This window comes from Mesoplodon densirostris, chromosome 10, assembly GCF_025265405.1.
Source record: "Mesoplodon densirostris isolate mMesDen1 chromosome 10, mMesDen1 primary haplotype, whole genome shotgun sequence".
Taxonomy (NCBI): Eukaryota; Metazoa; Chordata; class Mammalia; order Artiodactyla; family Ziphiidae; genus Mesoplodon; species Mesoplodon densirostris.
In genome coordinates, this window is record NC_082670.1 from 77,053,823 (window position 1) to 77,080,717 (window position 26,895).

A 26,895-nucleotide genomic window follows, 5' to 3' on the forward strand; every position below is an offset into this window, starting at 1 on the left:
GGGAATTTCATATAAATGGACTCTCACAATATATGTACTTTGTGACTGGCTTTTTTCACATAGCACGTTTCAAGGTTCATCCATGTTGTACCAAGTATCAGTACTTCATTGTTTTTTATGGCTGAATATATTTCACTATATGAAGATATCATATTGTTTCTATCCATTCATCCCATGGTGGACACTTAGGTTGTTTCCACGTTTTGGCTATTATGAATAATGCTGGTAAGAACATTCATGTGCAAGTCTGTGGAGACATATGTTTTTATTTCTCTTGGGTATAAACATAGGTGTGGAATTGCTAGGCCACATGGTAACTATATGTTTAGCTTTTTGAAGAATTTCTAAACTGATTTCCAAAGTGACTATACCATTTTGTATTCCCACTAGCAACCCGAGGGTTCTAATTTCTTCATACTCTCACCAACACTTGTTATTATCTGTCTTTTTACTTATCACCATTCCAGTGAGTATGAAGTGGTATCTCATTATGGTTTTGATTTCTCTAATGATTAAGATGCTATCAAACATCTTTTCGTACACTTATTTGCCATTCATATACCTCCTTTGGACAAATGTTCTACTTTTTAAGACTTTTTCTTTGCCTCTAAGATTTTATGGCTTTATTTTTATGCAAATAGATTTCATTTTATTTATATCCTATTTGGGGTATTTTGAGATTCCTGAATTTGTGGACTGATACCTGTCATCAGTTTTGGAAAATTCTCAGCTTTCATCTCTTCAAATATGGCTTCTGAATAGTGACTGTCCCTACACTCCATCTCTCTTTCTCTGGAGAATTCAGGTTAGACTTGTGCTACAGCTTCTTATTCTATCTTCTATGTATCTTATCTTTCATGTATTCCATCATTTTATCTTTTATTTCTTCTGCTCTGTTTTCTAGTTTATTAAATTTCTCTTCTGCTATGACCACTCTGCAGTTAAACCTATTTATCAAACTTTTAAATTTCCATTTGTATATTTTCTTATTTCTAGACATTTTATTTGGTTCCTTTTAAATTTGCTTGGTCTTGCCCTTTATTCGTATTTTCAACTCCTTTTATATTTTAAACATATTTATTTCATAGTGTTTGCCTTAAAATTTCAATTTCTGCAGTCCCTGCTTTCTGGTTCTGCTGTTTATTCTTTCTACTGGCTTTCACTTATGGTGGCTTGCTTTCTTGCAGGTTTTGTAATTTTTTAATATTTTTTACTCATATGTTTTGGAACTTTATCTGGAGAAAACCACTGAGGTCCAAGGTGAACATGTGGTCCTTGAGAGCATTTGTCTCTGCCAATACCTGGGGCACAGCCAAGCAAGGGCCCCTTTAAACTAAATTCGATACTTAAATTTTTTGGATCACCTCACACTGCACATCTGCGTAAGAGCCAGCTGTGGTTATGGATTCTCAAAGCTAGTTTTTTCACCTTTCTCTTGGCTCAAAGTTTTAAAATAGATAAACAAATAATTTTCCCTGGAACCCCTTAGTCTAAGGGGGAGGAGAATAGAGTGGGGAGTTTATTTTTACTTTATTCCTGCACTAAGAGTGTAGCTGTCTGGGATCCCAGCTTTATGTGGTAGTGGGATTCCTATTTGACTCCTCATCTTGAGCAGACTCAGGCTTCTGTCACTTTCCTTTAGTGTCCCTGTGACTGTGAAAACTAAAGTTCAAGTTCACCTGTCTAGCAAATGCCAACAAGGAGACAGAATCAGTGCTCTACTTATCACTCCAGCCTCCTGCCTTGGCTTAATTTTGGCCCTTCAGATTCTTTCTAACTTGAAAGTTCATAAGTACATTTTAAATTGTATGTTTTTAAACTCTATTTGATCCAGCATTTTTTTTTCAACAACTAAAACTAGCTAAATAAGAAGCAAGCTACTGACAATAACTACTGAGCATGAACAGAGTGGCATGCTTAAGAAGAACTGAGACACCCCCATCTTCAGAATTGTTCAGGGTACAGCATTTACTAGAAAGGTTGATATGGAATCCCATTTGCAGGGAGACATCAGACTAGATCGGGGGACAAATAGGTTTCATCTTGCTTGCCAAAACTGAAGGTTTGGTAGTGGCTGGCCAGAAGTCAGTCTTGAGAAGGATTCTGAGTATGCTAAAAGGTTCACTGAAAAAGAATTGTGATAGATTATCAACATGCTTTGGGTATGTGTGACCAGGTGGTGGCACTGCTCAGGTCTGTGCAATCCATGAAATACATTATTTCTTTATAATTTAACAAATGATGAATCTATGATTTTTAGCTAGAACAAAATAAGTCCTCTCCCCACCCCTCTCTTTATCTCTCTCACACAAGAACAGAATATAAATAAAATGAGGGAAAATCAGGATTAGGATTACAGAAAATTATAAAATAAATTAAATCTGTTGTGATCAGCATGATCAGCACTCTTCTCAGCGGGTATAGCCCCAATCATATGCAGTTGTAGTTGACAGCACAGTATATAGTTGATTCCACATATGAAACTGATTTATCTGAAAATAAAGCTAAAAACACTTCCAACTCTACATGCCTTAACAAAGATGATGTTTATAGTAAAAAGAAACAAACAAACAAACCTATTTTGTGCTAACTTCTAAAAATTATCAGAGTAGAAACTTCATGTGGGAGTAGGAATTTGAATGAAATTAACATCAATGGAATGGTATTTAATAGGAAGGAAGACATGGCAGGGTCTATATACACCTACTTTATTCAATAAAAATAGATTGATAATGATAAAATTATCTCAGTCTATAAATATTGAATAGGCAGTTGCTTTAAATAGCTTTCAGACTAGCACTGCCATGAGGTAAATTTTAAATAAATATTTTATGCAGACAATAACAGAATAAGGCTTTTCTAAGGGGAACATAGTTACAGGGTAAAAAATCATATTCTTCCATAAAAATATGCCTTTGGCTTCTTTTATAACCATAAACTCAATAAAAATGGAAAGTGACGCAATCTAACACACATGAGAACTGAGGCTGGGGAAGGTCTGTCTCCGTGATGGCAAGAAGAAAAGCCTATCGGAATTACATCACATGGTTTATATGAAGTCCATGTGGACATCAGGCACACTTCATCTCGTCTGAAAATTCCTCCACCACTTATGCCTGTGACACAACTAACACCCTGAAAAAACTACTTTGCCAAAGAAAACAGCTTCTTTTTCATTGCAGATATGGCCCTCATGTCTAGAAAGTGATATGCTTATTATCATGCAGTTTGGGTTGTTAGGTTTGTAATCCATCAGAGGTTAATAAGAAAATGTGTTACAAATTCAGAATAAAGGGGGAGATCTAAGACAGCAGAGTGGCATCTTTGGCAAACTCTGAAAACAGAGGGAGTAGCTAACGTAGAAGTACTGGGATCAGTAGATGAAAAATGTGTGAAACAAGGAACAAAGCCTTGTATAGAACAGGGGATGCCATCACTCTCTCCCTACTAGAAAAACAATTATTTATATGGTACATTCCATTCTTAAAGTCTTAGCAGTGCTCCTGAAGGTAGCTCATGCTTTCTACTACCCCTTAGATTTTGCCCTCACAGTCTGATTCCTCTATGCCTTGGGAGTAGGGGGTAGAAATTGGAGTTTCGAACAGGGGAGAGTTGCACAGCTAGGAAGGTCTCCCAGAGTCTCAGTTCTCAGGGACAACGTGCATGTGACAAAGGGCTTGCAAGATGCACGGATTTCAATCCTGGCTGACTATGTCTGGTATCCCTGCCTTTGCACAAGCTGAGATTCCAAACTCTGCTTTTACATTTTTTGCAATTCACCTTCCACTATTCCAAAAATGTTATGTCATGTTTATTCTATGATGTCATATTTATAAAAGCAATTTAGGTCTTCACTGCTACTTAATTTAATCACAAAGCTTTCAAGAGGACCTACCAGCCCCAGCCATCTGCTCAACATCAAACTAGAGGCACATGCCATTTCACATGGCTACTTAAAATACTTTCTTTCCCTCCAGCTACATTCTTTATTCATTTTAATAATTAATGTAAGCAGCACTCCCTTTTCATACCACAACATTGTTTCCATGTCAAATTTTCATTGAAACATTTAAAATTATCTATTTCAACTTATTTCTACTTCTGAAAATGAGTCTGTACATAAGAATTATTATTAGCTGCCTTTATTATCTATTTGGAGCAAATAGTTGCATATTGAGATTGAGATTGATTGAGATCATGCCCTGTTAATGAAGAGGAATCAAATGTTGAGTCAATTTTATCACCAATGGGTCATAAAAATAATTTTCAGCTAAAACTTCAAAAATATAAGCAAATGAGAACATAGATATTATAGGAGCTATTTTTTATGATTAGGTTGAATTTTTAAATCTTTTTTCAATTTAAAAAAATAATAAGCTTCCAAGTAATCATGATAGAAAACATTTAGACCTCTATTAAAGAAAAGCTCAGATTAAAGAGCACCTCTAAGCCTGGCACCTTTATAAACAGTGATCAGCCTGAAGGTGCCTCTCCAAAGGACCTGGTGAAAGAAAAGTTCTCTGGGGCACTCAAAAGCTTTCTACGTATTCACTACAAACAAGCAGCAAGAAGTAACAATATTTAGCTGCAAATTCAGGTTTGGTTTCCAAAGAGTTCCGCTGCCCTTCTTGTGCAGCATTTCATAAGAATTTCTGGAATGTTCCTCTACCATGACCCTGCGAGTCTTTATGAACTATTAAAACAACAGTTTCTAAAGTCAACTGTCCCTGCCTCAAACCTAGCATTTTCTGCCAGACAGGATCCAAAGTCACCTTATGATTTCCATTTCTATCACTGCTTCAGTAAACCCAATGAGTTTAACAACTACATTTCCATTTCCCATGTATGTTTTAGAGCCTCTAGATTTTTGCAATTTAAATCTAGTATTTCTTTTCTTTTTTGGAAAAGCCTATCATTTCATATAGACTTGAGTTCTTCCTACTTCCTTATGGGTGTGGAGTTGGGGGTGGAATGGTATTTTCACTTATCCTTCTAGGTTTGCTCAGATATTGATTTGAGTTTGCATTCTTCACCAGACCTGTCAATGTAGTCTTACCAATCTGATTATTTAGACAAAGAAAACGCTAACACTAAACTTACACAACTTGCATTACTCCAGCCAGAAATGGACTCTCCTCCCATCAAATCTTCAGGGTAGTATTTTGAGTACATTTCTTACCTTCCCAACTAAGTGGTCAGTATTGGGAAATGGGAAACACTTTAAACATACACCACTTTGAGTGCCCCCCTTTGGGGACCACAGAGCTCAAAATCCAATATTGAAAGCTTTATCCATATAACTCTGAACAAACAAAAGAATTCAAGAGACTCCAATGGTGACACTAAACAGTTTTCTTGTCAATGTGTGTAACCAACTATTGTAAAAATTAACTCCTTGGATATGTGTGATGATGTTGACAAGCAACATATTCATATAAGCTTTGTAGAAAAGTTATCCAAATAGGCTACAATGACCATGAACTATGAGAGCAATCCAATTTTAGAGGATATCAGTCTATGCCTCTAAAATTTAACAAGTTCCATGATAAATTATTCACCCAACTAGAATCAGTTCACACAGCCTAAGGGATCTCACAAAGCACAAAACACAAGCACTCAGGACTAAATGCTTAGCAATAACTATGTCTTAATAGACCTGCTCAACCATACCCAGGCTTAAATAAGGAATCACACTACCCTCTCAAAAGTAGGAAAGGTAAGAAAAAAAAGCAACTGAAGTAATGATACAAGGTATAAGCAATAAATGTTACAGTTCAATCCAATAAAAATATTCTTTCAATGGAGAAAATTTTAAAAACTAACTCTTACTAGTACTTTTTAGGTAATGTTCTTATCAGTCTATAAGGGATATCTGCATGATATTATAAGAAATCATTTTTATTTATATTTCTTAGAAATCCATTTTTTCCCTGTTAGTCAAGTTAAATATAACATTTATATTACTATTATAATTACTATTATATTTGGTTATATGTCTTCAATAATAATAGATATTGTTATTAGCTACTTTTTTGAACCAGGTGCTTTAACTACATTATTTCATTTAACACTTTGAGTCACCCTCTAAGATTTACATTGTTGTCCCCACTTTACAGAAGCGGAAAATGTGGCTGAGTGACTTAAGTCACTCCTCGAGGCCATGGAGCTAAAGGGCAGGCTAGAGATTTGCCAAAATCTGCTTTAGTCTTCAGCCTGCACTCTTTTCACCTAACTCCATTTCTCTCCTCAAATATCCTTCTGACCTAACTAACTACTTTGGGAACCCTTGAAAGTAGCTAACCATTAAATGTTAAAACTAGCTCAAGGATTGATGGTGTCTCAGAAGACTATGGGTTAATAAAGGTCATGACTTGCTTGCTGAAGACCATATACATGTTTTATTCACCTGAACACAATCTATGGTGAGGGGCAGAGTTAACAAATTTCACTGCCTTTTCAGTTGTAGAAGTGGATTGAACTATCTCCCACTGCTGAATAACAGGACAGGGTGGGGAGGAAAAGTTTCAGCCAAAACAATAATTTCCCCCAAACTTCATGAGTTCACTCATATCTGTGCATCTGGTCTTCATTCCTAGAGTGATCTGGTCATTGTCTGCAGGCCACCCTACTACTGTGCTTGCTGCACATCAGCTCAACTCTCTATGAGGGAAGGACTGCAATAAAGAAACCAGAAGGGAGGACTGAGCAGCGAAACCCGTTCTGCATTTTGTGGCCATTCCTGAAAGGAAGGGGTTATATTCAAATACACTGGACATTCTTCTTATCTCTGCTCCTTGATATAAATTTTTAGTCACAATCTCAACTTCAACTTACAGATGGAAGTTGGCAGAAGTAAGCATAGTTTTTGGTTTTTTCCTAGAGAAACACACACACACACACACATACAAACACAGTGAAGCAGATGCTAGATATTATTTCCTCTCTATAATTTTGAAAATTCTCTGCAATGACTATGCATATATTTCACAACTGATAAAAATCGTAACCATCATTTAAGCATTTTTTCCTCTCAACTCCCACTGCTTTCTCACAGAAGTCTGTATCACTCTTAACTCTGTAGTGTTTTATAAAGCAACAAACAGTAGTAAAACCTACAACAAGAACAGGGATATTTAAGAGCAAGTGGTAGAAAAAAAAAGAAAAAAAGAATTTTAACTGGTGTGATTATTGTCTTCAGAAAGAAAATAGCTTAAGTAGAGAAATAAATAAAAGCATTTCAAAGTCTCAAAAGGCCTATTAGGCTGTTCATAAATTTAATAATTATGCATATATAAAAATAATAGATTTTCAGATGACTGGTCCATTTGCAACCCAAGGTTTCATTTTGAAAAATACAAGCCAAATTCTTTAAAACTGGCAATACTGATATAAAATAATGGAACAGATTACTCTAATAATATTTCATAAATATTCCACACCAACAGATAACAGTAATAATAACAACACTCTCAACAACAATGCCTGACATTTATTGAATGCATTTTAGAGATCACACAAGGGACTAAGTGCTTTAAATGCATAATCTCCTGGAATTGTCAAAGCAACCCAACGATGAAGGTATTTTCTTTTTCTTATCCATATTTCATGGATGAAGAAACTGAGGATCACAGAGATTGAATAATTTCAGCATTGGGACTCAAAATCAGTTCTGTCTTAAATACTACATTAAAACCTTCATATCACTGAAATCAGTTAAATTGGCTTCCAAGATCAACACCTTTTAAGACAATCACCTTCCAGGGATGGGCCAAAAATTGGGCAATGATTGAAATTTTTAAAAATAGCAAACTTATGAAAACTCAAAAAATTTGGAAGAGACAGGACTATTAAAAATAAATGTGGGCCTCCCTGGTGGCACAAGTGGTTGAGAGTCCGCCTGCCGATGCAGGGGATACGGGTTCGTGCCCCGGTCTGGGAGGATCCCATATGCCGCGGAGCAGCTGGGCCCGTGAGCCATGGCCGCTGAGCCTGCGCGTCCGGAGCCTGTGCTCCGCAACGGGGGAGGCCACAACAGTGAGAGGCCCGCATACTGCAAAAAAAATAAAATAAAAAAAATAAAAATAAATGTTAATTTCCATGAAAGAGGGACACAAAAGAACTCATTAGGAAATCCTGAACCCCTCAGTAAGTAGAAATTCTACCAAAAGCTTTCCCTGGTTTCTTTCTGGAATCCATGCTTCTGAACTAAAAATCTTCTTCATTCTTCTTTATTGTCCATATATTTCATATATCACATAAAGCAGATTATGTGGGTATCTGGGGAAAGCATGTATTTAAACCATAACTTTCCAGTCACACTAAGAATATAAAAGTTTATAATTGTGGACCATACCTTGGTTTTCATGAACTTGGAGTGACTTTTGTAAACCTCTATTTGTTTTATCTCTTCTTCGCGGTCCTCAGTGTTCAGTACACCATTGGCTTTTAACATCTGGATCTCATCCTCAAGATCCCTTATGTTTCGCTCCAATGAAGCGATTTTTGTGTCCTGTTGGTAAAAAAAAAAAAAAAAGAAAAAAAAGAAAAGAAAGAGAAAGAAAATTGTTTTTTTAATATTATCAAAACAGAATTTCAGAAAGCAGTTTCAGTAGTAATACATTAATCATGGTGTAGACATAGCCCTGAATTCAGAACAATTTATTTTTTTCACTTCTGAAGATCACTTGTGAGATTTTTTAAGCTCCCAACAAACAGCATATGTCAATACAATACAGAGAGTTACCTAGATGTTTGTCTCATATCTGGGAATCAAATTACCAAGGCAATAGTGATAAAAGTGATCTAAAGTATTAGAAAACAAAAACGTCATTTAAATAGACGAATTTGTAATTTCAGATATAGTTTACCAGTGTATATTTTTGAGTCTACTTGCAAATACAAAAACGGTTTGTTCATGTGTGTATTCTGTGGCTGGTTTTATAAGGCATGCTTGGAATTTGACTGTGAAAGAGAAGGAAATTAACATCTACTAATGGGGAAAAGGATTCTCATCTAAAATACAGACATAAGTGAAATTAAATAACTGAATCATGACTAGTATGACTTATACACTAAATATTGAAAATTTATAGCAACTGGAAATAATATATCACATCATGATTTATTTGTTTGGCAAGCAGTCAGCTGACTACGTGACAAAGAGCATTACTACCTTGAAGGGCATTTCAAACCCATTGATTTACAGAGTTAAAAAACTAGAAATATTACACTGAAATGTGGGATTAATTGAGGAAAAACCATAGAGAATTTTTTTAAAAAAGGAAATGACAGACTCCACACACAAGATAGAGCATAATAAGAAATAATGCATTAGAAAGTAGAGAAGAGAGAACTCTTATAGAGGAAAAAAACACTTCCTCAAACCTCAGGTATTAGACTCAAATCAGTCCTTGGAATGAAACACACTGAAAGTTTGACTTCAAGTTTTCTGACTGTCACCATCTACCTGACATTTTATTGTGCAGATTCAAGGAGCTTATATTATATTGGTAATTGAAATTTAATAAAAAATGAGCCACCAACGCATTTTTTTTTTTTTACCATTTTTTAGAATCTAAAAGACTAAAGAGTTCCAGAAGTAAAGACAATGAATGGGGCATTCTATTCATAACAAGTCATAGAAAAAACTTTTCAACAAATATGTCTGTCCTGATTTTGTGGCTATTTTCTATTTTATTTTCTTATATTATATGTCCAATGGCATGTTTCCTGTGGTAACATGATAGTCATTATTATTATCATTGACATCGCCATCACTGTTAAAAGAGAAAAAGTGAGGAGCAGCAAAAGCTGCTTATTGAGCTCCGCTGTGTGCCCATATCTGGGTGCTCTAAGTGCTGAAGACACTTTTATTAATTCTCAGGGAAACCCCCAAGAAGATGAAAGAAAACAATTCTGAAATTTGCAAGACTATTATGGAATGTTACATTCTGTAGTATTTCATTTTACTTTAAAAATATTTATTGTATTTTTTCAGTTATAAAAGTATAATAATATATTTTAAATTCACAGTAAATGGAGAAAATCCCCTCTATTTCTACCATCCAGTGATAACTATCATGTTTTTATGTTTCGCCTGTCAGTCTTTTCCTATCTTAGATGCATATCTGGAAATCTTGTATACTGCCAATTTGAGTGAGGAGAATGCTACGGACTGAATGTCTACATGCCTCCAAAATTTATATGTTGAAGCACTAACCCCTAATGTGATTATATTTGGAGATGAGGCCTTTGGGAGGTAATCAGGATTAGACGGGGTTATGAAAATGGAGCCCTCATGATGGGATTAGCACCCTCATAAGAAGAGATACCAGAGAGCTTGTTTTCTCTCTCTGCCATGTGAGAACACAGCAAGGAGGGAGCCATCTGCAAGCCAGGAATAGAGCCCTCACAGGAATCCAACCATGTTGCCACCCTGATCTCAGACTTCCAGCCTACAGAACTGTGAGAAAATAAATTTCTGTTTTTTAAACCACCCAGTCTATGGTATTTTGTTACAGCAGGCCAAGCTGACAAATGTAGGGAGTCTTCCTTAGTGACTCATCTGAGTTCTAAGCTGTGATAACTGTAGGTAAAAAGAGCAGCAATAATGAGAAGGCTATAGAAAAAAAAAAAAAAACTTCCAGAAGTTCGTAAGGGCCTTCATAAATAAATGAGAGTCATATTAAATCAAGATTTTTTCTGACTATAAAATTGACATGCTCATTATAGAAAACTTGAAAAGCCACATAGATAATTATGATGCCCACCCCAATCACATCACTCCAATCTACCCACTAGTAACAATTTTATTTACCCCCATGAAGGCCTTAAGACTATATGATTTCTTTAAAACATATTAAAAGATAGATCTTTATTAAAACTAACCAATATAATATAGATTTCCCCTCTTTATTGAGATACAGTCAGCATTTACAAATATCTAAGTGCAATCTTTACAAGAGTTAACTGTAAATTAAGTGTGAAAAGGCCAACATTCCTTTCCTCTTTTTTTTTTTTTTTTTTTGAAATTCTCATAATTGTAATGGTCAATAGCTTCTGGTTGGCTCTGGATGGTACAGGTAAACAACATACTTAACGACACCCCCCAGCCCCGACACCGGCGCGTTCACATCCCCTCTGTAGCACTGCTTCCATCACATCCTGCTGCCCGGTCGGACTTCCACAGCCTCAGGCCCCCATGGGTTACGGAAATCCATATCTTAGTGTGATGAGCTATAAAAAAAAAAAAAACTGGTACACTTGTGATCTGTTATTTCTTTAAAATAACAAACGTGAAGCCAGATGCCTACCCGGGCTCCGCTGCCTCACAGAGCAGCACGGGTGCTATGCCACCTCGCGGGCCGGGCTGCCTGCTCCCCCTATTCCGCCCCGATCATACAGCGCAGAGCTCGTAAATCTTCTTTACGTAGTACACCAGAGCCGCCAGTGCTATCGTGTCGTGCAGTCTCTTTCTGTGCAAGTCGTCCTTCAGGACCAGCACCACCAGGGTGGAGGAGGTGAGTGTGTGCAGGGGCAGCCGGGACAGTCTGTAGGCGTCGTACTCCACCAGGTACTTGCAGCAGGGGTCGAACTGCCAGGAGATGCCGTAGAGGGTGCAGCAGGCCAGGCTCAGCACGCCCGCAGGCAGGGAGATATAGTGGGAGTAATCCAGGGGCAGCGCCAGCGGGGTGAAGAGGCAGGCGGTGTCCGGAAGCACGGTGGTCTTGTGCAGGCAGTTGCCCACGGTGATCCAGCAGCCAAAATCTTCTGAGATTTCAGATTAAAGTCTAAGGTAACTATATTTACATGTATATACATATGTATATATCCATGTATAAATATGTTGTGTACTGCAATACGCTTTGTAGTCCCATATTTTACACCTTAAATTCTTGATAGCGTTTGTTAAAATTTCAGGTCTTAATCATGCAGGCAAGGGGAAAAGAAACCCTCAGCTTTCCTCTCAGTCAATTTCTAAGGCTTTAAGTTAGTAATGACCACAGCTGCCAACTTCTAAATGGGTTAAAAAGGAGCTTTTCACTGGACTTCTAAAAATTACATACTGCTAAAGAAAGATCAGAGTGGAGTTAGAAACATAGAAAATCCTATTGACCTATACATATCCGAGTTAAAAATCTCACCAAATGGTGGAACACATTTTAAAAATAATATTTTAACTTTTACTAATTTTCTTAAATTAACCAGCCTTTGTATTTCCTCCCAAACTTATTTTCCTTTAGCCACAGATGTCCCAAAATACCAAAAAAAAAAGATGAAAGAAAGAAAAATGGATATTGTGGAAATCACTTTAATAAGGATCTATTTCTTCTGTCCTTATTTATATTTCTGTTCTTACAATAAGAAGTCAGTTTCAAGAACCCATACCTAAAATCATAAGCATAGAGAAAAGGAGATGGGAGAATATCAGTAAGATCTAGGGAGGAGAAGAGATGCAAAATACACAGACATATTAGATGATCTATTGATTCTGCCCAAGAAGATATTCAAAACGCTGAACCAGAGAAAGACATGAGGAAATATAAGCATGAAAAATAAAGGCAAAGAAAATGACTGCCATGGTCACACCTTCTCTACTGCTTCAGTTTGAAGAATTCAGGGAGAATAATTTTATCTTTTTCTTTTTTTTAAAGCTCTAAAACTAAGATAAATTACTAAAAACATATTTAAGGAGGACTACAGAAGGAAACTATCTCACAAGTCCTGATATGGCTCAATGTTGTACATGGATGTTGCCTTTCAAAACAGACACTAAATACACATGCTCAGTAACTCAAGCACTGGTCCAGAATAGAGAGAAAAAATACTTAAGACATATGCTGTAACATCCTGAAAAGTGGAGTTTTAGAAGGCAGAGCAACATTTTATTCCCAATCGCCAAAGAATCTTCATCGGAATATCTTTAAATGTTATTTATAACTGATATTCTAAAATAAGTTATGTAGTGAGATCTTCAAATACTCATCTAGATTGTGTTTCACAAATAAGCAAGCTCTCAAAGCAGATAACTGTAGGCCTTCCTTAGAGATGGGGTAAGTGAAATACAACATAAAACAGCAAGTCCACAGAACCCAAATGCTCTGTGAAAAGGGGCTTGCAGGGTCAAGTAAGTTTGAGAAATGATTATTGGGGATTCCCAATGCATATTAGCATTAATCACTCTGGGAAGTCCTACAGCAAAGTATTCTATTTACTTTTATTTTTTCCAGTATTATTCCTCTAGAAGTTAATTCTTGGAAAAAAAAATAGAACTTTAACGATGTTAAGCTCAGGGTTATATACTAAAGTGAAGAGTCAAAACAATGATTTGGATTCAAGAGAAAACTTGCCATGATTACCCCCAATTTAAAATAATTGAGGGCTTAAATATCCAGATCACCTTGTCAGCTTCTGTCACTCAAGTCATTTACTGAGAGCCTGCTCTGAGACCAGAGCAATGAAAGAACAGACATAGATTCCCATGCTCCCTGATTCAGCACTCCATGTCTCAGGTGACATTTTTCAAATAGTCTTGAGATAGGAAATGCATGAAATTGTTTTGCTTTTATAATATTAACATATTTTGGTTAAAGATTGCAAGAATGTGGGGAAAAAAGTTTGGGGTGGGGGAAACAACTTAAGTGTGTTTGCTTCATTCCCCATGAGTAAGAAAAAATATCTGAATTGAACATCTCTTTAAGTTACTCCTTTCCATATATTCATAAAATAATACTTATAATAATACTTCATTTTATACATCCAGATTATAACTCCTACTTAAAGATTCATACCCAAGACTATTTTATATCCATCATCCAAAAGATGCAAAATATGTATCTGATGGGCAAACAATCAATCACTGGAATCGAACCCCTAGCAACCATCTACCCAATGGGCCCAGCTTGCTGATTCTGGCATCAGCCATGAATATTAGGAAGCCAACGAGTGCAGGGATTACAGCAATGAGAATGAATGTCAGATGGAAAGACTAAAATAAGTTTATTGTATCTCTGCTTTTATCTTTTTTTTTTTTTAATAATCTCTGTTTTTTTTCTAGGACATGTCTGCTATAGTTGATAATAAATTTAGATACAGGAAGTTCTCTCATTCATTCAACAAATATATACTGAGCATCTATTGGGTACCGGTCACCTTGCCAGGTGTGTGAGATACAAGGTAGGTATGAACAAGATTCATGGGCATACCTCTCTACCATGGAGCACAGTCTAGATCCTTGTTATGCAAAGTGTGGTCCACAGACACCAGCACTGACATCACCTGAGAGCATTTTAGAAAAGCAGTATCTCAGGCCACAACTCAGCCAACTACTGAATCTGAATCTCCACTTTCATAAGGTCCTCAGGTGACTTGGGTGTTCTAAATGGCTTTAGGTTTCCAACATATACAAGGGACAAGACTGATCAGTGCAAAAGAGACTAGGACAACTTCATTTAGAGAAACATGAAGCTACCCTCAAGAGCTATCCAACTTGGCATAAGTGTCCAGCAACCCTAGGAGTAAACTCTCTGGAGAAACTTTGCCAGTAAAGATGCCTTTATTACCCTTTTTGTGTTTGCCAAACATTATGTTCCCCTTAAACAGCAAGAAACAGTTTTCAATTCCTCTCTAGGAACTGTGGACACTGAAATGGTGAGTGGGTGGAATATCAAAAAAAGCAATATCATTTAGTCACAAAAAGTAACAATTATGTTATTGCTGAGTGTCACAATGTGCTTTCCTTTCAAATACAGGAAGAATTACTGGTTTCATTTTAATATCAGGCCAAGAAAGAAAATACAAGCATTTTTTACAGAGCATGGAACTCGCTGTGATCGCATATCGGTCTACGGACATTAATCAACAAACTTAGGGCCAATTGGTTTAAAGAGAAGACGTGATCTAATGTTCAGGAAACATCCCTACATAATTATATTACACTTTATTTAGAATAAAATTCTAGACTATTATTACTGGGTACCACAGAGGCTCTTGAAGGCTTAACTTTTAAAAATCATCTAGTTGTAGTTGCAAACATAACTGAGCAGTCTTTGGTCCAGCTATCTGAGTAATGCCCTGCCTTTGGAACGATTTACTGTGTGGAATTCACCGCAGTTATGTGAGCCCAAGTTAAGCGCTCCACAAAGAAGTCAACTTGGGCCTAAGGCACATTAGGAGGAAAAACAAAAAATCAAAAACTCTTCTTCTTGGGCCTTATCAAACTATAAAAAGATGATGACCTAGATTAGAAGATGACATGGGACAGGCTGTATTTTCGTGTTGCTGTTTTTGTGTTTGTCTGTTTATTCAGATGGTATCTAATTCTTTAGAGCAAAATGTACACGCACAGAATCAGGTTGGGCTAGTTCAAATTAAAAGCAATTAGGGTGTTTTTGTTTTTAAATTTATTTATTTATTTTTGGCTGCGTTGGGTCTTCGTTGCTGCACGCGGGCTTTCTCTAGTTACGGAGAGCGGGGGCTACTCTTCGTTGCGGTGTGTGGGCTTCTCACTGCGGTGGTTTCTCTTGTTGTGAAGCACGGGCTCTAGGCACCCGGGCTTCAGTAGCTGTGGCTCATGGGCTCTAGAGCGCAGACTCAGTAGTTGTGGAGCACGGGCTTTGTTGCTCCACGGCATGTGGGATCTTCCCGAACCAGGTCTCGAACCCGTGTCCCCTGCATTGGCAGGCGGATTCTTAACCACTGTGCCACCAGGGAAGCCCAATTAGGGTGTTTTGATGTTTCTCTTCATGGTCTCATTGGCCTACTTCTGACTCATTCTTTATGAAGTTCATGCCCCAGGCACGCATCCTGCTGTCCTGTCTCTGTACACATTACTAATGACACACAGGGAGAAGATATGTCTCTAGTGGTTCTTGCTGGACACTATGTGACCTCTGAGGTTTTGGTCTCCATGTATTAATTTGTTGTTGTTGTTAACAGACTCATGTCTAACAAAAAGAGCTAAAGATAAAACAATCCCACTGACCCTTAGAAAGTCACAAACGTGGATGCAAATCAGTTTTTCATGTCTTTGGGCAAGATACTGAGCTTTCCAGAAATAAGACCGTGCTCAAGAGCATGTTATGAAAATTACAAGTGATCTGTAATGCATGAAAAGTACCTATCATGGAACTCCCTCAAGAGAATAAAGGGTTGCCATTATAAGCCAACAATAGTATAGAAGCCCCTATCCATCCCCCAGTTCGGTGAGGTACACATGTAAAAGACAGTAGCTTCTATTTTTAGTCCACCCTGTTTATCTTTGTGTGTTCCTAACCTTGTTAATCCTATAACCTAAGGTTGTTATGAGACTTAAATGAGTGACAACATGCACACCTTCCAGTATAATACCTAACACACACTACATGCTCTATCCTTCCTTCCTGTTTCCAGCTGTGGCAGTATCTGTTTCTTTTTTGTCTATTTGCTCAACTTCTTTTTCTTTTAGGAACTACATCTCCCCAACTCCCTGTGGTTTTAGTGGGGTTTTCTAGTCTGACCCACAGTGGCAAGCACCATGGATCCTCTGGACGCTGACTGATCCAGGCGTGAATTCATTAAGGCATCAAGGCCAATCAGAGTTCTTTGAGGGGACTGACACAAAATCAAGGACCTCTCCTTTTGTGAGATTATGAATGGTAAGAAAAATATGGGCCTGTGGCTGGTTGTGGCCTTCTGTGATACCATGTATTAAGAATCTGCCTGGGCTTCCCTGGTGGCACAGTGGTTGGGGGTCCGCCTGCTGATGCAGGGGACACGGGTTCATGCCGCAGTTCCGGAGGATCCCACATGCCGCGAAGCGGCTAGGACCGTGAGCCATGGCCGCTGAGCCTGTGCATCCGGAGCCTATGGTCCACAACGGGAGAGGCCACAACAGTGAGAGGCCCGCGTACCGCAAAAAACAAAAAAAACAAACAAACAAAAAAAGAATCTGCCTAAATGATGGGGCCTTATAATATCATTTGAACAGCTAGATACAGCTCTATCTGAATCATCTACTCCCCATAACATCAAAATACAGTAGCAGGGTTTCATTCACTTGTAACCAGAAGAGTATAATACACAAGAAAAACTGTGAAAGATAACAAAAAATATAGTTAGATATAATATTTTATAAGAACACAGGCAAGTCAGAAATGGGTTAGACCACCATAGAAGAGTCAAGAAATCTCTAGAAAGCACAGGACTCTAATATGGGATATGGAGATAGATAAGAACAAGATTATCAAGATAATTAAATGTTTTCCAGCCAGAAGTAATAATATATATGCAAAGTCAAAAGCACTCAATGTGATGTCCAGCACATAATATTTAATTAATGTAAGTTGAAGGACTAACAGAACAAGTATGGACCATGTATCAAGGAAGAGTACGACAGGACTGATTAAAAAGTATAGATCACTTTTAGTTTCAGTGAAGTAGGAAATGAAAGGAAGATGGGGCTGAATGATAAGCAGTCTTCAGAATCAAGTGAGGAGTCCACTTGAATCTGACTGGGAATCATTTATAAGCTGGTAAAAAGAAGGCAATAAGGGGCTTCCCTGGTGGTGCAGTGGTTGAGAGTCCGCCTGCCAATGCAGGGGACACGGGTTTGTGCCCCAGTCCAGGAAGATCCCACATGCCGCGGAGCGGCTGGGCCCGTGAGCCATGGCCGCTGAGCCTGTGCGTCCGGAGCCTGTGCTCCTCAATGGGAGAGGCCACGACAGTGAGAGGCCCGCGTACCGCAAAAAAAAAAAAAAAGAAGGCAGTAAGATGGCTTTGGGGAAGTTAATAATAAAAACCAAAGCTAAGATGGAAGTTACGACACTAGAAATGATGAGTCATCAGCCTAATGGTGAAAGAATTCTCAGATATAGTTGAGAATCAAGTATAGAAAAACCAGTGGAGGAATCACTAAAAGAAAGATGAGTAAAAATTGATGGAAATCATGAAAAGGTTGCAGAGAATAAGAGAGTGAAGTTTCAAGAAAGAAAGGGAGTCAAAGAAAGGTCTGAAGACACTAAAGACTAAGAAAAATAATTAGGATATCACTGGGGACATAAGGGCAGTTTCAATGGAGTTGTGTTATCTTAATTGGAAACTGAATCCCAGTGTTTTAAATCCCAGAGTCAGGGGTGATTGCTGAGTCATTTAACAACAGTACTGCACAGGGCAAGAACCAACCAGAACAGATGCCACCTGGAGCACAGAAACCAGGTCTGGGAAGTCCCTGTGCGGACAGGGGTTAACTCTTTAGTTGCTTGATTTGGGGGGTCCCAGGGTAAGAGCTAGAGTGGGATGGGTACTCTGAGGGTTTGGGGTAACCACAGAACTATTTCAGTATTTTAACTATCAGTATAGCTATACCTATGCCTCTCAGTTGAGTATCAGCCCTACATAGAAAGCTGCTGCAATTAATAGTGAGAGTTTCCTACGTTTCCAATGCATGGAAGGGAGCACTGGCTAACCCAAAATCATATCCATGTGCCTGTGAGACAGCCTAATACAGAGCCTCTCCAGTACCAACCTGTGGACTAGGTGCATCAGAAACTACTTTTTTGTGGCTGTTTGTGTGTGTGTGCGTGTGCATGTGTGTGTGTGTGTGTTTTAACTAACAATGACTTGGCCTCTAAAGACATTCCCTTTAAGGACAGGGTGACACAGAAATCTGTATCTATGTGCAAGTTCCTTGGGCTGGGGAGAAACACATCAAAAGATTTTTTTTATGCCTACATTTTCTTCCCCATTTATGCTTCAATATAAATATATTTGCATTATCTGAATATACAGACAGGAATAGCACAGGACAGAAGCAAACAATGTTTCTCCATTCTGGTAATAAAAATGGATTAATAACAACATCAGCTAATGTGTATTGATTACTAAGGCAAGCACTGTGCTAGAAAATTTCATTTAATCTTGCCCATAGCCCTATGAATTAAGTATTTATTTTACCCACTTTATAGGTCAGGATATCCACAAAAGGGAAATAACTTGCCTAAGATTTTCTCTTTCGCTGAAATAACTTTCTGGGCTCAAGAGGGTGCCATATCAACAAATCAAAACTTATAACTTTCATGTCCCTGTAAATGTTCTACTAGACCAGAAACACAGTATATCCAGTCAGCCAATCCCCAAACACTAAACCAACTCTGGGCTCGGTACTTATTCCCTTATTCCTTTTCACCTCAAACAAGGTTGACTATGGCGCCCCAGCCAATTAGATGCTTTCTATTTTTCTCTTCCTTGTTCTCTTTTCCTTATCCTGTAAAAGCTTCCTACCTTCCACCCCATTTTGCAGTTCTCCAAATGAAGACTGCCTGCTTCCTGATAACACTTCATGAAGTGTTTGTTTGTATCACCATAATTATCTTCTCTAATCATTTTTTAAACACCTTTCACAAACTGGAATGATTCCCTCCACATAGCCTTCCCTTGAATAGGAGTGAGGAGGCCACACACTGTGACCTTGCTGTCCCCAGGACAACCTCAGGACACACTGGCCTCAGAGACAGTCAGCCACCTAGAAGCTGGGCTCTTTTGGTCCTTTCTTCCACACAGTACTTTTAGCCTTTAAAGATCACAGAGCAAGGTCAAAAGAAAATAGTGAAGATGTTGGGAAGAGAGGAAAAGGAGGAAGAAATCTCAGAAACTGCTTCCAGATGACAGGGTAGCCCCTCGGTGTGTGCAGCCTGCCCTCCCAAGGCTGGATCCATGTCATCTTTCACAAACATCTGAATACAAAGAATGCTTGAATTCCCAGAAATTCAGTGAAATACTACTTTGCAAAATTGTGAATGCATTTCAGGGAGTAATAAAAAGACGGGCACCTGACACTTCTATTCTCTTCCAACACTCTTTGGGAAAAGATCAGGTGAAGAAGTTCTCCTTACTGGCCTTCTAGCAACCTGAACTCACTCTTCCAATTCCTTTTAACACTCCCCCAAAGCCCCCAACAGCCCTGGTTTGTTTGGGGCCTCATTCTCAGGATCTCCAAAACATACTGCAAATCCTTCTATGTTCAACAAACTTGTCTCATGGAAAAAGCAACAGGCGGCAGAGGAATTCAGGCCACCCCAAGTCACCAGCAAGGCCTGAGGGATGTGGAAAGTGGACCATGCCTTAGGGATGAGGCATGTGACGGCCGGTACACTGTCATTACTGAAACTTGAAGGGGGAGTTCACTTGAGGCCTGTGGTTGACTTCTCAACTCCGCTGGAGGGGGGTGCGCACGTCAATAAGGAAACTGCAATGCCTAAATAAACAATAAGCTGGGAACCTGAGCACCAACAAGGGAGAGGGCAGGGGCTGCTGGCCTGAGAAGAGCTGGCCAAGATGGAGCAAACAAAACAAAGCTTTAAACTTTGCAAGAATGCCATGTCAATTCAGACTCCCCAGGCAGGCCCTCTGAGAGTCCAAATTGCCAGTCACCAAACCTCCAGACTCAGTAGAATTTTTAAAGCAGGACACTTTGTTCAATCCCTTCATTTGCCAAATGAGAATAGTGAGAGCCAGAGGGGACAAGTGACTTGCCAAGGACCCAACAAAGTCCCTGGGTCATTTATTATACCACAGGCCTACTGGGAGTTGCTATTTTTTTCTCCACTGGTTTCTCATTTCAAAGACACTTTTAAAGTCTTTCCACATGCAAACTGTGTGTGTATTCAGAGCTAAGACTCTGAAGTAAGCTTGTTAAATTCTTTCTCTCTGGTGGTCCTTGCTCAAAGGTACCATCTCTGTTGTTTTTTTTTTTTTAACAAGTAAAATTCAATTTTCAGACTGAAAAGGAAGGGATGGAGAAGCAGAGAATTCCTTGAGCATCTATTGTATGCCAGGATTTTCCCATGCTTTAAGACATTTTAATTCCCACCGCAACTCTGCGCAGGCTGGTATCATGGTTCCACCTCACAGAAGAGAAAGCTGGACTTCAGAGAAGCACTAAGAGGCAGGACCAGATTCTCAATTTCCATAAATAACATAACCTTCTCCACTTTGGAGACTTTTCAGTTCAGCAAAAGAAACCAGAATAGAAGAAACTGTGTATCTTTAAGACTTTTGATAGATGGTTTTTCTTTCAACAAACTTATTGATGTTTTTCCTAAATTATAATTCCTGATCATCCCTATATAATGAATGCACACTACTGAAAACATAAAAATAAAGGGGGGAAAAAGAAGAAGAAAATCCTTTCTAATCTCCCCTTCTATAATTAGTGTCAACATTTTGGTACTTTTTTCCCCAAGCTTTTATTCCACACTGATAAATATAACCTCTTTATATATTATTAAGACTCTAACTACTATACACCTTAGAAATGCATCTCCTAGTTGGTTATTCTATAATTCATTTTATTTTTTAATCTTTGAGTAACCAAAGTTATTGACCCTTTCTTTTATAATATCTTCATTTTTTAATAATGGCTTTATTGATATATAATATATATACCATAAAATTCACTTTTTTAAAGTGCACAATTCAGTGATTTATGCAACCATCACCACGATCTAATTCCAGAATAGTTTCATCACCACAAACTGTTGTACCTATTAGCAGTCACTCCTTTTTCTCCTCTCTCCTTAGCTCCCTGCAACCAGTAATCTACTTTCTATCTCTACGGATAGGCCTATATTGGACATTTCATATAAATGGAATCATATAAGATGCCTTCTGCAACTGGCTTCTCTCATTTAGCACGTTTTCAAGGCTCATCAATGTTATAGCATGTATCAGTCCTTCATTTCTTTTCAGTGCTGAATAATATTCCACTATATGGATATACCATATTTTGTTTATTCACACAAGATAGTGAACATTTGGGTTGCTTTTGGTTTTTGACTATTATTAACAATTGTAATATGAACATTTGTGTATAGGTTTTTGTGTGTACACGTTTTCAATTTGTTTGGGTGTATATGGTAACTCTACATTTAACATTTTGAAGAACTGCCAAATAGTTTTCAAAAATGGACTGAACCATTTTAGATTCCTACCATCAGTATATGAGGGTCCAGCTTTTCCACATCTACCCAACACTTGTTATTGTCTGTTTTTTTATCTTAGCCATCCTAGTGGGGGCTAAGTTTTATCTAATTGTGGTTTAGATTTGCATTTCCCTTATGACAAATCACACTGGACATCTTTTCACGTCCTTATTGGCCATTTGCATGTTTCCACTGAAGAAATGCCTATTCAAATTCTTTGCCCAATTTTTAATAGCATTATTTGTCTTTTTATTTTTGAGTTTTTCTTCCTTTATTTTTCAATGAACTTTGTAATTAAAGTATACTATACATAGGAAAGTAGCCAGATCACAGGTTTTCAGCGTGATGAATTATGATAAAGTGAACATGGCTGATTACATACAAACCATAACATAAAATAGAATATTATTTCTACTCCAGAAGCTTCGTTCACGCCCCCTCCCAACCTCCTCACCCTCCCTCCTCCTCCAGATTAAGCAATACCCAGACATCTAACACCATGATAGCTATTTCATTTGTTTCAAGTTTCTGGTTATTCCATATGTAATTATGTTTTGTACCTTCTATTTAAATTAGGTCTTGCTTACCACTGTTAGATTTGCTTCTAGATATTTTGGGTTTTTTAATACCATCCTAAATTATATTGTTTTCTAAATTTCATTTCATAATTGTTTGTTACTGGTATGCAGATGATTCATTTTTATATACTGACCAGCTGTTTAAGTTTATTTATTAATTTAGTAGTTTATATATGGATTCATTGAGATTTTTTACACACAAAATTATGGTGCCTGTGAATAAAAGGGTTTTATTTCCTCCTTTATAATTCTTACACCTAGGATATCCAGAATATTGTTCAGTAGAAGTGACAATAATAGGCATTCTTGTCTTGTTCCTTATAAGGAAAGCTTTATATGTTTTACCATTAAATATGATACTTGCTATAGCTTTCTTGTAGCTACCTCTTATCACATTAAAATTCTCTCCTAATCTAAGTCTGATAAAAGCGTTTTTTGTTTTTTTTAGCATAAATGAATGTTGCATTTATCAAATGCTTTCTCTGCATTCATTGAAATTAATTTTTCTCCTTTATCCTGTTAATGTGGTAAATAACATTGATTGATATACAAATATTAGTCCAACCCTGCCTTCCTGGAATAAGCACACTTGGTCACTGTCACTGCATTCAGTTCACTAGAATATTTTGCACTGATGTTTATGAGAGATTGTTTGTAATTTTCCTTTCTTGTAATGGCTTTGTTGGGTATTGATATCAAGGTTATACTGGATTCATAAAATAAAATTGGAAGTGTTTCCTCTTTTTCTATTCTCTGGTATAGTTTCTGTATGACTGATATAGTTTTTTCTTCAAATGTCTAGTAAAATTCATTGAAGAAGCCATCTGGGACTACGGGATTTTTTGTTTGGTTTGTTTCTTTAGATATTTTTTTGGTGGTAAGGTTTCAAATCATAGAAACATTTTCTTTAATATACAGGACTACTCAGATATTCTAGATATTCTGTTTCTTCTCATCCAGTTTTGATAAGTTGTATTTTTAAAAGAATAAATCTAAAATTTCGACTGTATTATCACAATGTTGTTAATAAAATCCCCTGGTATTTTTAAAGTCAATAAGATTGATAGTGATGCCCCCTTTCAATCCTGGTATTGTTTGTCTGTCTCTATTTTTCTCAATGATTCTGACCAGGAGAACTGTTAATCTCTTCAAAGAATCAGTGTTTAGCTTTTATATTCCCCTGCTATATATGTTTGGTTTCTATTTCATTAATTTCAGCTTTTATCTCTATTATTTCTTTTCTCCCACATTCTTATGGTTTCATTTGATCTTCCATTGCTTTTTAAATTTAAAAAGTCTTCTCTCAACCAAACTGAATGACTTGCTCTTCCCCAGACACATCTCATAATTTCCAACCTCCTTGCCTTTGCTGATATTGTTCCCACTGTTTATAAATAATCCTTCTACCCACTATCAAAATCATGCCATTTTTACAGGGCCCTCCCCAAATGCTATCTCCTCCAAGAAGCATTCCCTGTCCTTCTCTTATTTGATATCCTCTGAGTCTCTGCAGCCCATTTTGCTGTTCTTAGGTCACTATTTAGATCCAGGCTTATATACTCCCTTCCACTAGCCCCTTAAAGACTGAGTGCTCACTCTTTCTGAAAGGCCCACCATGGTGCTCTATACAATATAGCTGCTTGGTAAGCACTGGTATTTGTAATTCAACTTCAGGAGTTATAGTCACACAAAATAAACCTGTGTATAGCAGGAATTATCAATTAGCAACTCAAACATTTAGATTCAAACACATATAAGAAGAGTTTGGGCATGGGCTTCCCTGGTGGCGCAGTGGTTGAGAGTCCGCCTGCCGATGCAGGGGACACGGGTTCGTGCCCCGGTCCGGGAGGATCCCACATGCCGCGGAGCGGCTGGGCCCATGAGCCATGGCCGGTGGGCCTGCGCGTCTGGAGCCTGTGCTCTGCAACACAAGAGGCCACAACAGTGAGAGGCCCACGTACCGCAAAAAAAAAAAAAAAGAAGAGTTTGGGCAAAAAAAAAAGTCTCACTTTTTTAATCTTCCTTGCTTCTAAATGACAACCATATATCATCCAGAGCTAACATTTAACTTGACATTTTGCTTTTTCTGGCTATCACTTAAAACCCACATTTTTCCCCTTATTTAAGGAAAATAGTTAAAAAAAAAAAGTGTCCCATTTAAGTTGAAAGATGAGAAAATGAAGAAAGTTCTCAAGAAAAAAAAAAGCTAAAGGGTAATTTCTGGTATCATAAGTGGATAGGGCACATCAAAAACACAGAGCTTTGCAAGTTTAAATGAGTTATGCTCCACACTACTATAAAGGCTTCAGGGCAAGACTTAAAACTCAAGGAAAAAAAACAGGGCATATGTTGGCTGTAGGGTACATATTTGGAGCCCCATGTGCAGGACTGATAACATATACATGTAAAAAGGATGAATCTTGCCTTATAGCACAATGTACAATATCGCCCCTTTCCAAATATATCAAATAGAACTTTCCAGCTCTCATGAGCTGCCTCAACCTGTTCTATGATGCAAAACTCAGTGTATAATTTCCAAAGTGTGGAAAGAAAAACTAGTTGAACTGATGGGTCATCTTCAGTAAAAGCAGACTGGAAGAGTAGAGAGTCTAAGAACTTTAGAGAAGAAACTCGTGTTCAAATCTCAGTTGCCAACCTACCAGCTGTATGACCTTGGGCAGGTTGCTCATATTCTCTAAACCATGGCTTTCTCATTTGTGAAATGGGGCTAATTTTACCTACTCATGGGTTATTATACGTCAGATGCCTTGCACCTGGCTCCACATGTGTGGAGTGGTGTTCGGGCTATAGCTGTCACTGGTGATGCAGGTGGTGTTTTTGTTGTTATTGCTGTTATTCTGTTTGGTAGCCACAAAAGGAGCTATGGCCTATTTTTAAAGCCTAAAAAGCCATCAAGCTGGCTTGATTAGAAAAAATGAGGCTTGACACCAATTTGCTACAAACACATCATCTTGGGAGAAGAAACAATGCTGAGTGCAGTGTTTAGACTCAGATAAGTAACAGTTCAAAAGATGGATGAAATAAACCGGCGTAGGCCCTAGAGCCAAAGAAAACATTTCAGCCACTTCATGGTATTCCTGACCAGATCCCAAGACTCAAATTAAATTCACACTGGGAAGTGGGATACTTTCAATGGCCAAGGTTTGAATCTGAAATCTCTCCCTGCCTAGCTATGAGATGTTGGGAAAAGTTACCAAGTAGTTCTTGCCTTCTCCATGTTCCAGTGTATCCCTTCCATGCCTGGTGAAACTGAATTGACTGAATTTGATCATACACCAAGTTATCTCTTAAGAGAAAATTAACTCAACTACAGGTCAGTCAACCCCATGCAGAAGAACAGCAGACATCTGCCTGAACACAAAGATAAGGCTTGGTTTTTAGTTTTAAAAGCAAAAGATCAACCTCACCATAGAGTTAGCACCTGAATGCAAAGTCATATTCTTTCATCAATAGCACATCTACAAGGCAGCAATTTGGTCAAGCTCAATCTTGAATTGCTTACTACTCAGTTTCCATAGGAAAGCTCATTCGCGTAAATGTTACACAAGAACCACCACTCATGACACACAAGTGCAGCGGCTGGTCATGTGACGAGAAACCTCAGTAACTACAATTCTCACTTCAGTTACCACAGAAATATTGTCACATAGTCACATTATGCCCCTAACTTCTTAATCCACTTTAGTTAGCAAGTTCACCAGATCAAGTACATTTTCTGTGACTCTTACTAAAACCCTTATGTCACTCATGTATGTCCCATTTGATAAATTCTGCTGAATTCAGTGCTAGCATAAAGTTTGTTTTTCTTAATGAATGTCATTTAATTTATTAAAGCAAATGAAAATTAGGGAATTCCATGCTTTTTCTTACAGCCTGAGCTGTTAAATTTGGAGTGAAGGTTTATGCTCCATTCTTAGTAATTATTATTATTATTCTAGGGTTGGTTTGGTTTTTTGCATTTTTTAAAAACACAACTTTCTCCCTGTCCCTTCCTTCTGCGATTATTGGAGATGCTGCAGCCATCTTGCTCAGACAGGCAGAAAGGGGCTGTCTGAAAACAGAGCTCATGTGAAGAAAGCTAAAATAAGAGATGGAATGAGAGAAAATGGGATCTGTTAACATCTTTTGAGCCCCAGGATCAAGCTATGCCTGAAGCAATACCGGTTTTTCCAGTTAAGTGGAAAGGGTACACTCCTTTTAGGCTTTAGCCATTTTGAATTAGATTTTCATTCACTTAGAAGTTTTAACTAACAAAGAAAAAAATTTTTTGAGATTATCTTACAAGTACTGTCACTACTCTAATTCATTTTTGTTACAAAAAAAAAAAAAGGATCGGGGGG

At 37.8% G+C, this 26,895-nt stretch overlaps 2 protein-coding genes across 14 annotated transcripts in view; both read right to left on the reverse strand.

Annotated features, from left to right (window-relative positions):
- The window catches only part of ERC2 (ELKS/RAB6-interacting/CAST family member 2), a 985,114-nt gene that overhangs the window by 671,172 nt on the left and 287,047 nt on the right, over nucleotides 1-26,895 (reverse strand). For all 13 annotated transcript variants that reach the window (XM_060111325.1, XM_060111324.1, XM_060111322.1 and 10 more), the window contains one exon: nucleotides 8,354-8,509. In XM_060111325.1, the coding sequence (XP_059967308.1) occupies nucleotides 8,354-8,509 (156 nt within the window). The remainder of the gene's footprint in view (nucleotides 1-8,353; nucleotides 8,510-26,895) is intronic.
- On the reverse strand, nucleotides 11,396-16,554 carry LOC132497260 (transmembrane protein 11, mitochondrial-like). Its single transcript, XM_060110321.1, has 2 exons — nucleotides 16,497-16,554; nucleotides 11,396-11,769 (listed from the first exon to the last, which is right to left on the reverse strand). The coding sequence occupies exons 1-2, from the start codon at nucleotides 16,552-16,554 to the stop codon at nucleotides 11,396-11,398; spliced, it is 432 nt and encodes a 143-aa protein (XP_059966304.1).